This window comes from Dicentrarchus labrax, unplaced genomic scaffold, assembly GCF_905237075.1.
Source record: "Dicentrarchus labrax unplaced genomic scaffold, dlabrax2021, whole genome shotgun sequence".
Lineage (NCBI taxonomy): Eukaryota > Metazoa > Chordata > Actinopteri > Moronidae > Dicentrarchus > Dicentrarchus labrax.
The window spans coordinates 14,942,422-14,956,532 of NW_026136701.1; the positions used below are offsets into that span (position 1 = coordinate 14,942,422).

A 14,111-nucleotide genomic window follows, 5' to 3' on the forward strand; every position below is an offset into this window, starting at 1 on the left:
TTGTAGGAAAAAGGTACTTTCACATTAACGCTTATGCTCCTATTTGAGTACTGGGTCCCAGTTATAGGGCTCTACAGCACTTAATCCTCCTGTGTAGTGCTGAATTAATGGCCTGGACCAGTTTCAAATGAATTGTGGCTCAGACTTATGAATAAAACTGACTTGTGTCTACCCACGTCTTCCGTGTAACCTGTACATCCAAGGCTCGTGGCTGCCCTCCCCTGGAGAAATACAAATGGGAGCAATATTGCACATGAGGTGATTCACACTGTAACCAGTAGGTGATGCTGTTGTCGCACATAAAAACTGCACTTACTAAGGGAAGAAGTTGAAATGGGGGAGTTAAGTCCATGTAGGAGTAAAAACTATTTTGATTTAGTATCTGAATTTTACTGGTGTTCAATATAGTTGCACCATGTAGACAACTTCAGTTGATGCAGCAGGATCAGGGGCGCTGATCATTTGCTCCACATTACAGGAAAAGATTGAATTGCACCTGTTCTTTTAGCAAAGGAAATAAAACATAGACATAACAGATCGCCTCTATTTTGTATCACAAAGTGGTATCATTTCCTGTGCTCTCTGCTGATAGAATGAGATTACATGAAGCTATTCTCAGAGACTTAACTCACAAGGAACACACATCATGGATATTTATCTGACCTTAGGGAGACATAATCTAAAGGTAGATGAGCCAATCCATCATTGATCTGAACCTTTCCTCTCCCTAGTGCCCAGCTCCTACCACCAGAAACGAGTGAGCCTTATATTGTAGGTATGGCCACTGTGTGTGAGGAAGATGTAGATTTGTGCAGCTATCCTGTTTGCGCGTTTCAAAACATTAACAGCCCAAATTATTCAATAATTAATGATGACTTGGAAATTAGGAAAAAACTTTATTATTACAACCAAATATTTTGTAGCACTTGCAGTTTGTAAAACAATTAATGAGCAATATTTGAACCCAAATTCATCAAGATAGAGCCTCCAAGTATCTTATCAATAATTTAAGTAATAATATGAAATGCAGCAAATCATACGGAGAAATAAGAAGAACCTAATCTAGGTCTAGAGAATAAAAACAGTTCACAAAAAAGTGAAATAGAAAAGACAAAATCATTATCCATTGTTAAACATAATGTACACTAAACACAGAAAGGCAGTGTTTACATAAAGATGAACTGGTTGTTTCCCTGACTAATGCACTGAAAATAGAGAGCACAGTAAAACAACTCTGATAATAAAGCTTGTCAGAGATGTCTTACATTGCTTGGGACCTGTAATGTGCTTAATGATCACAAGGAACATCTCTCCTGTTATTGCATATACAATACAAGGACCAAATGTGACACTAATCCAAAAATAACAAGGCTGCATATTCTTCTTCAGTCCTCCAATTCAGCGTGATGACCTCACATAATTGGTTGACCCGTACACATATTTCCTTAACACAATGTATTGCGGGCCGTCATTCTGCAGCGTGCAATGCTCGCCACATACCAGCACTGCTACTAAATTGTTGAAGGAGGGCCTCAGGAGCAGTATTGAACAGGTCGTAGATGTTTGTGTGATTGAGCCACAGCATCATATTAGCTTTATGACAATGAGAGTAATTTAGCCTTGCTGTGAAGCCTCATGGGCAGAAATCATATTCTGCTCTGAGGACAAAGTCTTTGGAGGGGGGACAGGCTCAAGATGGATACAAAGTTTTACAAAGTCATTCCGCTCTACAGATTGGTCTCCATTTCCAGTGCATGTGATAGTCATGCTGAAGACAGAACTTCTCCCGTTGAGTCGTGGAAAGGATCTTTTTTCTCAGCTTTCTCCACATCAGCGATGGTGTGGATGGAGCCGGGCTTGATGGCAATGTCCTCCGTCTCCACCTCCCTATATTTCCCTGACGGGTCCTTCTGAAAGACCTGCTTCATCCTCTTCTTTAGCTCAGGGTCAGGGCAGTACAGGTACTCATACAGACCAGCAGCCAGGATGGCCCCCAGAACAGGTCCCAGCCAGTACACCTACCATAAACAGCAAGACAAACACCGTAGTTAGTCAGCTGGTTAATTAGTGCCCGTAGGAAATGTTTTATTACTGAAGTCAGTTGCTATCAAATCTTTTCCTCTGTTATGCTACAGAATAGGAAAAGAGGTTCAACCTTCATCAGAGGCAGGTAGTAGAGTGTCTGTGGCATTAAACACATTCCTCCCAGAGAAGAGACTTCTGAATATACCAGCCACAGTGACAGTTATTGACACGCACACAGACAACATGACACCATGCTGTCTGCAAATAGCTCAGTGGAAGTAATTGCCTGGGTACAAAAATTCAAAGCTAATGCTATTTTACACCTTGCTCAGTGGTGTCTCATTATGTAGCTAGAAGCGAAAATGCTGTTAATTTGTGATTCCTTTGCACTTCTTTTGGTGGATGAAGTGATAAATTCAAGGGTCACTTCTAAGCATTTAAAGGTTTTCTCCTTGCATTTACTGATAAAAGTGAAAGACTATTCTTTGATTACATCTTTAGGTCACAGCTGTTTTTACTGTTCTGGCAATGGTGCTGAAAATGTGACCTTACCAGGTTTCAACATGCCACACTAGCCTACTGTGGTAGAGCTTGCCCCCTTCAGGACTTAAGAAAAATCCTCATTACCATGACATAATATTTGACCAGTTTTGATTTATAACACCTGAGTACAAATACAGGAATTGCACATGTCCAAGCACACTGAACCAGCCACTATCAGGTGTAACTGGCTAATATTTTGGCCATGCAAACTCCTTAAAGAAAGATTATCCTCTTGGAGAGGTATCTCTTACCCAGTGGTTCTCGAAGTTGAGTGTGACCACTGCAGGCCCAAAGGATCGAGCAGGGTTCATGCTGGCTCCTGTATAGGGGATCTGGAAGACACATAACAGCCTTTTTTGCAGTCTAAATGTTTAAACATCATGGTTTTGTATAACATTATCAGCAGAGATATGTTTTTAGGTACAATTTTGTCTTACTGACTCACAGAATATGTCTTACACTGCAGACTGTATCTAACGCAAGTCATAATATATGTGTATATGCAATTGCTAAACAAACCTAAGGAGAAATCAGTTGAGCCGTGCCAGAGATAACATCTATTTCCCTGTGCATTCATTTGCTCTGCAGGGTTCAGGGAGCCCCCAGAGATTGGTTGCTATGCGATGGCAGCCTCCAATAAAGATGTGCACGTGGGTGTGAATCAGTGAGAAGCATACAATATCACACACTGAAGAATAGATGCTTCATTGCACCTGCTCTTTCTTAAGAAGCATCGGCGCTCCAGCTTTCAGAGCAAGCTAAAGAGGCTTGCACGTGGAACTGGTCTTGTTCTGCAATTTTTTAATGTGGCTTGTTGAATTTATTCAGATTTTGAGATGAATCTTTAAATCACTGTTTCACTGTTGCGGTTGGGAGCACAGAAAGTGTTAGCTAGAAGATTTTTCTAAGGCTGATTTATTGTTGTCAGATTTTTTTATACTGTACTATATTATTTTAATTTACTGTAAATATTTAATTTTTCATATAATCTAGATGGACTTCTTGCTAGAGTAATGAGAATTTTGGAACATGCAGTAACAACATAGGGAGAGGCCAAAATTAGTTTAGCATCACTGCTATAAATATTCTCTCTTAGCCTTCTAAACCCCAACTGGCATTTCACAGGGATCTCTTATCTATCTTACTGGAAGGTACTTACTGCAAATAAGTGACCAATAGCTACAGCAAAGCCAATGGCAAGGCCAGCAGAGCCTCCTAGGTCTGAGCGGTTGGGGTCACAGGTAGCAAAGACGGTGAAGACCAGTTCGAATGTGATGAGGAGCTCCACAAGAAGGCCGTGTCCCACTGAGATTTTGGAGTTCACCTTGGAAACAGAAGATTTAACTTAACTGTAAGAAAATGTGTCATACACAAAAAAGACCTAATATGACCTGATTCTCACCGTGGTCACACCAAGGGACCCTCTGACAGCAGCAGGTGTGACGAAGTAGAGGATCCCAGCTCCTGTAATAGCTCCCAGGCACTGAGCCACCACATAGAACAACGCCTTTGCCAGGCTCAACTTTCTAGTCACCACCATGGCTGCAGTGACCGCTGGGTTAATGTGTCCGCCGCTGATGTGGCCAAAACATTGCACCATTGTGGCGATGCTCAGGCCGAAGCATAGAGAGATGAGGACTAGGTCAGCTGGGGGAGGCTTCTCCTCCCCTGCAGCCCAGTTGATGGTGGAGCCCAGACCGAGAAGGACAAAGATGAGAGTGGCCAGGTATTCTCCAGACACAGCCCTCCAGAAGTCCTTGGTCCAGATCCCTTTAAAAGCAACCATTATGCTCTGACAGTTACACCAGGACAGGAACCTCCTGGCAAAAAGAATAATGAGCAAAATGATTAGCCCACTTATGTATTCCTGGTGTGTGCATGTGGCTGGAAATGTACTGAACCCTATCAGGATGGCTGCCTCAGGGCACAACATTTATAACTCCACTAGGGATTTAAGCCAGTGACTTTCCATCACAAAAAGCAATACAGAGCATTCTTTAAACATTGTGTATAGGGGCAAATGATCACACAGTCAAAGCATACAATGTTTAATTGCTGTCAGTCACTGAACTTTAACCAGGATGGAAGAAAAATGTACTTTGACAAACAGAACATGATTTACCTTAATTAGGGTTACCATACCATACAAAAATGCAGAAAATGAAATTTAATATCATGACATTTCTTTCAACAAACCTCCAAGGCAACAAAGTTGCACTGATAACTTCAGTCATCTCTTTTCCTCAGTCAAAAGGCTGAAACTTACCAAATGCAATAACATGTTCTCCCTCTCTCTGTCCCCGTTGTGTCTGTCTGTCTATTTTCATTCATAAGTCCTGGTGAGTTTTTCAACCAGCAGAGACATGTCTCCCTTCATCACATCTAAAAGTTGAAATGGCTGTGACCTGCAGTACTTACAGGAAAGCAGCAGGCTGTGTGAGCGCAGGAATGGAGAAGAGAGCAGGTCTGTCAGTCGAACATGATCCACACATTGTGCCCCGGGATCGCATCCAGCAGCTTTATTAAGTTACTAACCAGGGCATCACCTCACGGGAATTAAACAGCCTTCTCAGGGGGAGGAGTCATGAGATTTGCTTGCAGTGCAAACAGTAGCAGAGTTGCACGAAGTGCTACTGCACAGTGACTCAGTCAGCCTCAGCATCTTAGTCATATCAGAGCTTTGAAAACACACTGGAGTGAGTGCAATATTTACAAAACAAGACTGCAGAACTACACATTAAATTCACTTCATTCAATTTAAAAACTTACTGACCATTTCCACTCCAAAGTGTCAAAAAAATACCAAACTATAGTCATCCTAAAGTATTTGTAGAGGGACAATGTACAGATATTACAGCAGTGTTATTGTGATATAATGTACAAAAATAGTGGCTCAGTAGTGGTTTTTTATACTTTACTTGAGTATTTCTACTTTATTCTGTTATTCTCCTACTTTTACTACATCTATTGTACTTTTTTTACTCCATTACATTTATTTAATGGCTATAGTTTTCAAATTGTCTTTCTTTTTGTACATTTTGTCGCTAATACTTTTATACTTTTACTTGAAGCTTGAATATAGGATGTTTAGGCAATTTATAATAGAGTGTTTCTAAATTGTGGTATTGGTACTTTTACTTAAGTAAAGATTTTATTCAAACCAGTAAAAACTATTTTTAAAGAGTAAAATGTTATATTTGATTTGAATCTTTAGGACAGTTGAGATACGGAGGGCAGATTAATAAAATTAGTGCCTTTGACTAAAAGTTACCTCATTGTTGAAAAAAAGCCAAGGATTTTGTTAGTGTGTAACAGGTGCGATGTGAGCATTCATTTCAACAAAAACATGGTTTACCAATCTATTGGTAGAAATATCCAGGTCTAAGGATGTATAACAGCCCTGAAAAAAACCCATAAACTCTAAGTTTACATCTTTGTTAACAAAGAGGCAAATAAAATTCCACATTTCTATTTTATCTGGATCAAGTACTTAAGTGTTTGCACATTAGCAAACACACGCACACACATTGCTTTTCTTCATCATTTGTTCCATGATAAGCCTCCCAGAAAGAAACATGGCCTATTTGGTATGAACGGAAAGATAAACATGTTATCTTTATGGCGATCAAACAGTATCCTTGTGGGATGAATACAGAGATTGCTGCAAGGAAAGGTCCTCCCTCCCTCCCTCCTTTTTTTTTTTTTTTTTTTACATTTACCTGTTGTCATTCTTTGGGGTTTTTACTGTGACCTCTAGATAATTAAGAAGTGAGTAAATAAATAAATGAAAACACAAAATTTGCACTTTTTGCAATAATTGCTAGTTTCTTAATTGCTTAAAAGGTTAAACATAAATCATCATGCTATTACTCCTTGCTCTTACAAGAAGGAACTCAGATGACTAAAAATAAAGTACAATGGTCTTTTTATTTGTCAGTTCAAGTGCCAAAGGGGAAAGCTGTAGCTGTCTATTTTGGGTACCCTTCTGATAGTCATCTAAAAAAAATAGGGAAATAGGGATTGCAAACATGTGAAAATCTATATGACTTGTACTGTAAGGGATGCCCAGTGTTTTCATGGTTTACAGTGAGTATTTGAGGCCACGCTTCCCACAAATCACAACTGGTTTACCTCCTTCTTGTGTCTGAGGAAGAAAGAAATGTCTGCAGCTCCCTTCAGAAAAAAGGTGAGAACTGCCAAACTGGAACTATTTTTGGTCTTAGCACATTTTTTTTTCATTCTTCTTTTACACTTGCATCTGTACACTTGGCTCGAAGCCAACAAAAGTCAATTCACTTTTAGAAGCCTGATTCAGCTTCTCCTGGAAATCTTAAATCCAAACCTCCAGAAGAGTATAATGAATAAGAGTGACTCAAAGTGATCAACCTACAGATGCTAACACTTTCATATTATGTCATTTTGAATCGGATTACATATTAATGTCAGTGAAAATTTAGAAATGAATCTCCAGCCAATAGAATTTTTGAGGAGAAGGATTTTTCTCCGTGGTATTACTGCTTTATAAAAAAAACAGTAAAGGTCAATTTCTAACCAAATAAAATGTTGCCTTTGTCATTTTGACAGTTTCAGAACATTGCTGCTTCATTCACAAGTTAACAGAGAAGTGATCAGTGAACAAATAGTTTTAATCTTTCTCCAGAATAACAAAAATTACATTCAGCTTCCAGATAACATAATTTCTAACATCATCATTCTATTATTTCTAGCCATAATCCTTCTCACATTTTTTTTTTATTGTAGATGTTTGTGACTATGATGATTATATGAACAACAAGCAGCACAGAGGATACTTTGTCTGGACACATATAATCTTCATATCTGCATGTATTCTTCGAGGGATAACTGCAGGATTTATGTGTTTTTATTTATTGTTTTTATATCGGATGGTCTGAAAAAGAGATTCTTTGAAAGTTTGACTAGTTGCATTTTATGTATCGGTTTATGATGACTAGTACACACAGACTAAACAATTCTTTAAATAATAAAAACAGAACAATGCTGAACACTCAGTGGACACTGAACTGAATGTTTATTGTGTTGGTTGCTTGTTCTGAGAAACGCCATCCATCTTGTCAGAGGCGCCATTGTTAAGTGTCTTTACTCATCATGCCTCATGTATGACCTCAATCTAAAGAAATTAGTTGCAATTTGCCACTCCCATTTGCCAATATTTTAATAGTATCTTTCTGCACATTCTTACTTATGACATTCCATAAGTACCATAGCAGGTGCCACAGGTGTCTGATATCCTCCTGTTCAAATACTGAAGATATGATAAAACTGGTTATCTAGTAGAAAGCACCACATTAGGCACCAAACACAGCTCCATCTTTCTCAAATATGTGTTTGAGATGGAGTGATTACTTACTGTGGTGAAAACAGGATGTCTTAATCTATAAAATAATTTAGTGAAACAGTAAAAATGAATCATCCATTGTGATTCAGATCAAATCTAAAACCCTGCCCAAAAATGTAAAGATCTATCTAAGCTAGATATGTATGTACAATGTACAGTGCTTCACAAACACTACACATGTAGCTTGTGGTAATTTTGTGAGACCAAACTTAATGATGCATTCAGTGACCATGTAAGTGACCTTGCACTAAAAGGACATTCTCTGGAGCTTTCATGCGTTAATATGTTTCATGTGTTAATATTTGTCTGTAAGATCCTTCATGCTCCTTAAGGCCAACACAATAGTTCCTCACCATTAAGCAACAAGAAGGTCAAGAGGAAAGCAAAGGTGATTTTAGATTTTGAGATAATATGAGGCTCACTGGATTGAAAAATATATCTTTGCCAACTCATCTTATCTTACAAAGTAATATCAATGTTTTTTTCAAGTAGACACAGTTTTCTTTTCTTTCTTTCTTTCTTTCTTTCTTTCTTTCTTTCTTTCTTTCTTTCTTTCTTTCCATCTCTCTTATCTGTGCAAATTTCAGTCTGACGTAAATAAAATACTATGACCTAGATTTGTCTTATATGTGAGCACAAATATGTTCCACTACACGCACACACACACACACACAGACACACACACACACACACACCACATTTATGCAATAATGTGTAAAACGATAAAACTTTTTTTTAGTAATTGGATGACTTATGCTGCAACAAGAGTCACCAAGCATCTGCAACATAACCTCTACTCTGGATACTTCACCTACTCTCTTTGGAATGGTTATGAAGGTGGTAGACGTTAACTTCTAGAATTTCCGCATGTAGAGGTGCTGTAAGCATATTGTGAATGCATACTGCAAACAACTGCACGTCAGGGTTAGAGTAACATGATCCATCCTGTGATACCATCAACGGAGTGAAATATTTTTGTCATTTAAAAAGGAGATATTGCAGTCTCAGTTTAGATGTAAAGACATACTTGGGAGGAGGACGAGGAAGATATATTGTCGTCACTTGTCACTATTCAGTTATGCAGCTTGTATCATTTTGCACCCCCAGCCAAAAACAAGAGCATATAGAGGCACAGTTTTCATGGAAAGAAATTCTTCTTTTTGCTTCCCTGAAATACTAAATACGGTATTTCCAATAAGTCTAATTTTAAGCGGCAACTTATGGTTGATTTTACAAAAGGAATTCAAGGTAGAAAAATCTCCTTGTTAATGCCATTGCTTCCAAGTTTACACTTTCAATTAAGAAAAAATAAACAAAAAAAGGCCAGACCTTGGATAAGACAGCAAACTTTAGTGCCGTATTAACCATAGAATGAGATACAACCTACACCATATGCATAATTGACAATTATGCCTGCAATACAGTTTTATTTACAGTGGTAAATATGGCCATTAGGCTTGCTCATTTTACATGGAAAATTTAAATCTGCATGCTATACAAATATTGAATATTAATGAGCTACATAAATTGTTATAACACATTTTCATGCAGAGGATCCTCTTTCTATAGTTCCTCCAGGCGTCACACACATCAGAGGAGTCTCTTATTACTAATTAAAAGCTTGCCTTAATTCTTCAGATTTGCATCTGTTTAAATTACAGTTGAGTCAATTAATGTTTGTTGATACAGTATGAGTTCTGTTTGATTAGAGAGCTGTCCTCAAGATCACGTTGTTTGGTTTCAAGCGAAAGTCATTTGTTAAAAGGGAATTCTTAATGTGCATTGAAGAGTAATATGTTAATATGGCACTGCTCACCTTTTTAGAGTCATTTTGGTAGATAATCAAGATAATGGATTTACAGTTTGTTATTGACAACACTGGCAACTATGACTACTGCTACATAACACATTTTGAATTACAGCACATACAGTTGAAGTAAAGTGAAGAATAACATCAGCTTGCCGCTGTCCATATATACTAAAGCATTAATGCTTTTCACTCAGGCATACAAATGCAGACACATATTTTAGCTATTATAACATCAAACCATTCAATAACATGGAAATGTATCGATAACAAATGGTCAAACAATAAAGTGGTAATCTATATATATGACTATCAATTTATTTTTAAATAATCAAATCAATCAATTCGGACTGTAACCTGGGGATTTTCCAAAGGCAGCATAAGCAGACTGTCTCTGGTAACAAACATGTTTTCCATGCAGAGTAACACTGCCATGCTTCGTTAGACACAAGCTGCACCATGCCAAGTTTTCTACATGCCGCAGTGAAGAGAATCCCAACACTGTTATATAATCTATAGGCTTGTCAGGGAGCCAAATCAGTGGCCTCTTCTTGAAAGACAGGACTTGTTAGAGGGTTGATTTTTATTGAAGTAAATGAAGCAAATGACAATCTGCCCGTGAAAGCTCGTTTAACCTTTGACACAGAGTGAAAAACAAGCTGCTAACTGTAAGTCCTGGTAATCATGCAATCATGCAAGAGGCACAGATAGCACATGCATCCATCCAACATGCATGCAACCTGAATGGTTCTCCTGGGATGATTTCTTCCTACAAGGCACGAGGAGAAAAGTTCTAACAGAACAGTAGCTGCATCTTCTCTTACCTTTCCTGAATTATGTAAAGCTGATCCAGCTGCAAAAAAATCATATGAAATGTCCATATGTCAATGCAGGCCCTTTTCTGGACATAATTGTATATTATGGTATCGTGTTCAACACCAGCCCTGTTCATCTGATTTTAAATGAGGGGTTTGACTGGATCCTTCCCCAGGAGACTTTCACCAAATTTATATGCAAATTGTGATTTACAACATGAGGTCATTCCATGTCATGTTCATTTCGACAAGTTTTTCTAATCAAAATATATATTATGCTTGCATTCGTGCAGTATGCAAGAGCACAACAGACCTGTAAATGAATGCAGTAGTTACATGTTGTAACTATAGTTCTATGAACACCAGTAATTAAACTAAACTAAACCAAACTCTTACTGAAGCCAGTCAGAGCGCAAACCTCTATTGAGAAAATCCTTCAGTGCAGTCTTTCCTCCTTAGAAGGAATGAAATATTCTCAAGTTATGATATAAATGATTGTTAGCTGAATCTACGCTGTTAACCTTTTCAGCGACCACCAGTGTTGTTTTTGAGCAAACAGCCACCTCTCCCATACGCTGTCACACACACCTAGCTTTAAACCACACCCGTAGCTCATGCTAAAGCTGCCAGTATAATTCCTCATAGGATGCTGATTGATCCATAATCACTGTATTCAGACACACGGGAATAGCTTGAAGCCTAGCAAGATGGATTCTCTCCTGATTTTGTGATCTTGCAAGTCCAGCTGCCTCGCAAGGTTAGGGCTGAGTAGGCTCATGATACACACTTCTGCAATGTAGAAGTACATTGTTTGATACAATATACAGCCCCATTACAGGCCTTAAGCTTTGATCATGAAACTAGAGTTGAAATATTTATCATTCTGTTTGTGCCTTGATCTGACACCATAATTGAACTCAGGGGGGAAAGATAGTTTTTCTGATCTGGGCCTTCTGACTGCAGCCCAAAGTTCAGTTTTAAAGAAGTATCTTGTCCCCTCTACAGGCTGAATTTAGGCTGTACTATCAGTGTCAATGACCATGCCAAAGCTGGGATCCTCTCTTTAAAGGTACAATACAACTACTAATTTCAGGTTGTGTGTAAAAGTAAAAACATGGGGACAGCATCGTCAATGTCACTTGGTCCAATTTAATGACAGGCACAAACACTGGACAACCGAATTCCTGCAGCAGATGTAATACATCACTCTCTTATCTCTTATCACTCTGCCAACCTCAAACATTACTAACAGAGAAAGGTAAGTATGAAGTGTAATATGTTTTTCCCATCAAAACAAAAATATGGAAATTTTCAACAATGAATCACCAGTCCTTCAATTATGTCATTATAATCAACATCGGTACACAAAATAAATCTCAATAAGAATTTAATACATTTCATCTTACATAGGGAGAGGCAGCAGATCATTAATCTGTCCAGGGTTTTGCAGTGTGAATCCTACAATTAATTTCCATTGTATATTTTGAGAAACTGTAATGCAATTTGTGCTCTTCTGTATAAATGTGATTGACTAAACTCAATGCAGCAAATATTCAATGCATTTATTGCTGCCACTGCTCTGATCACCCTATTTCTCTGCCTATACACTTCATCCTGCAACCATTACTACATCACCATGCTGCTATTACAGTATTTAATCAGCTCCGCCTCTAGGCCCTGACTCTAGTTTTCCTGTGGGGGAAGATTTTGTTATTGTCAAATCCCAGTCTCCTACTATGGAGCCTGAAGTGTATGCTGTGGGGTGTGATGACATCAGAGCCTAAATGCTAAACATTAACTGCATTTACTCTGTTTGCACATATCAATAAAACTTTACCCCTGTGAGTCAGCTGACCAAAATATAATTAGTTCTAGTAGCTGGCAGTCTTTGCAAAGCCAATGGTTGGATAAACACACAAACACACCCCCACACACACACACCTACACACACACACACACACACACACACACACACACACACACACACACACACACAAACTTTCTCTTCCTTTCACTCTCCCAGACTCTCTCTGTTTCTCCCTGCCTGTCTCTCAGAAGCACTCAAAAGACCTTGAGATTATAGTGCTCTTGGACAAAAACAACTTGACAAGATCCCAATGTTTTCTGCTGTGGGGAGAGGGCACATTCCATGTAAGCTTCATTACTCCTATTCAATCATCCACAGAGTATACTGAAAGTTTCTAGGCTAACTTGAGCAAAAGCCATCACATTGCTGTGATAGGAATGTTGAGCTGTAAAACACAATGTATCTTTTTTTTTTACCTACGTAATTTTTACCTCAAAAAAAGGAGAATGTTCATTAGTTTTTGTACAAATGAAAATATATCATACCTAGGCAAAGTTCCTTCAAAGGTCAGTAACACAACAATATCAGCTCATAATAACAATAATAAACATGCTTTAATGTCTATGTGTGAACTGTGGTGGCAGTTTGACTGGAGGGCTTTTTAGTGAGGGCACCCAGTTTTACCTTCCTCAACAAGGGAGTCCCCCCAATGAAGAATCCTTGTCCGAAATCACCCTGCCATTGAATGGTCCCTTAATTCTTAGTGGATAAGGAACAGTGTGACCATTGTGCCCTCTGATAGTGGCAGCCACCATAGGTCTGGGGTGGCTAAACCTAATAACTTTACATGCACAAGCAACTATGGATGGCTTAGGGAGCTTTGCCTGTAATCACAGGACCGCAAAGAACAGATAATATTGTCCTCTGTCCAGTGTCTTACTGAACTGTAGTCTTGCAGTCTCCACTGCCGCTGATATGCAGGACAGGAAATGTTTTGGCTTGATACAAAATTATAGAAAAAGTCCCTAGTGGAATTTAGCTGAGGTATTATTTTAAGAACTGCAACATAAAAGGAAGCAGAACCAATTGTATCTGAGGAAAATTCATTTCAAGGTATCAAATATTATTTGGATTCTCAGTCACCCGATATATTACTCGGCCTGGATAACGCTTCACACTCATGTCATGGGACAATACCTCATGTCATGCGGGGCCTTTATCGCAAAATCGCATCACCTTCAGCATAACTTATTATCACCTGCTGGGGATTTAATTTTAAGACCTAATTTCTCTCTCTCTCTCTCTCTCTCTCTCTCTCTCTCTCTCTCTCTCTCTCTCTCTCTCTCTCTCTCTCTTTCTCTCTCTCTCTCTCTCTCTCCCTCTCTCTCTCTCTCTCTCTGTGTCTCAGTTTCTGTCTCATTCATTTTGACTTCAAAGAGATTCAGTGGGTTGATAAGAATTTTCCATTGCTAATACTGTTATAGAGCTACAAAAAAATATTTTAAAAATGTATATGAACATTAAGACAACAAATGGAGGCCTCCAGATATACAAAAAACCATCAGCAGAACCATTCAGAACATAGCCGCATTTCAGCGTGATCACTCAGTTGAAAAATGGCAAACAAGCAAACACTCTCATTACGCCACACACACACACACACACACACACACACACACACACTATCACATGTGATGCATATTTTACGGTATACAAAGTTTTCAGAACCCTGTGAGA

At 38.6% G+C, this 14,111-nt stretch overlaps 1 protein-coding gene across 2 annotated transcripts; it reads right to left on the bottom strand.

The window, feature by feature from the left end:
* Positions 1-876: 876 nt before the first annotated feature.
* Positions 877-5,108, bottom strand: LOC127365434 (aquaporin-4). 2 transcript variants are annotated; one of them, XM_051403491.1, is made up of 5 exons: positions 4,987-5,108; positions 3,971-4,388; positions 3,728-3,892; positions 2,820-2,900; positions 877-2,018 (listed from the first exon to the last, which is right to left on the bottom strand). In XM_051403491.1, exons 1-5 carry the CDS (start codon positions 5,076-5,078, stop codon positions 1,764-1,766), a joined length of 1,011 nt encoding a protein of 336 aa, XP_051259451.1. In that variant the 5' UTR covers positions 5,079-5,108; the 3' UTR covers positions 877-1,763. The 2 variants fall into 2 exon arrangements, with proteins under 2 accessions (XP_051259451.1, XP_051259460.1); XM_051403500.1 differs by lacking the exon at positions 4,987-5,108 and adding an exon at positions 4,835-4,962.
* Between the last annotated feature and the right edge of the window lie 9,003 nt (positions 5,109-14,111).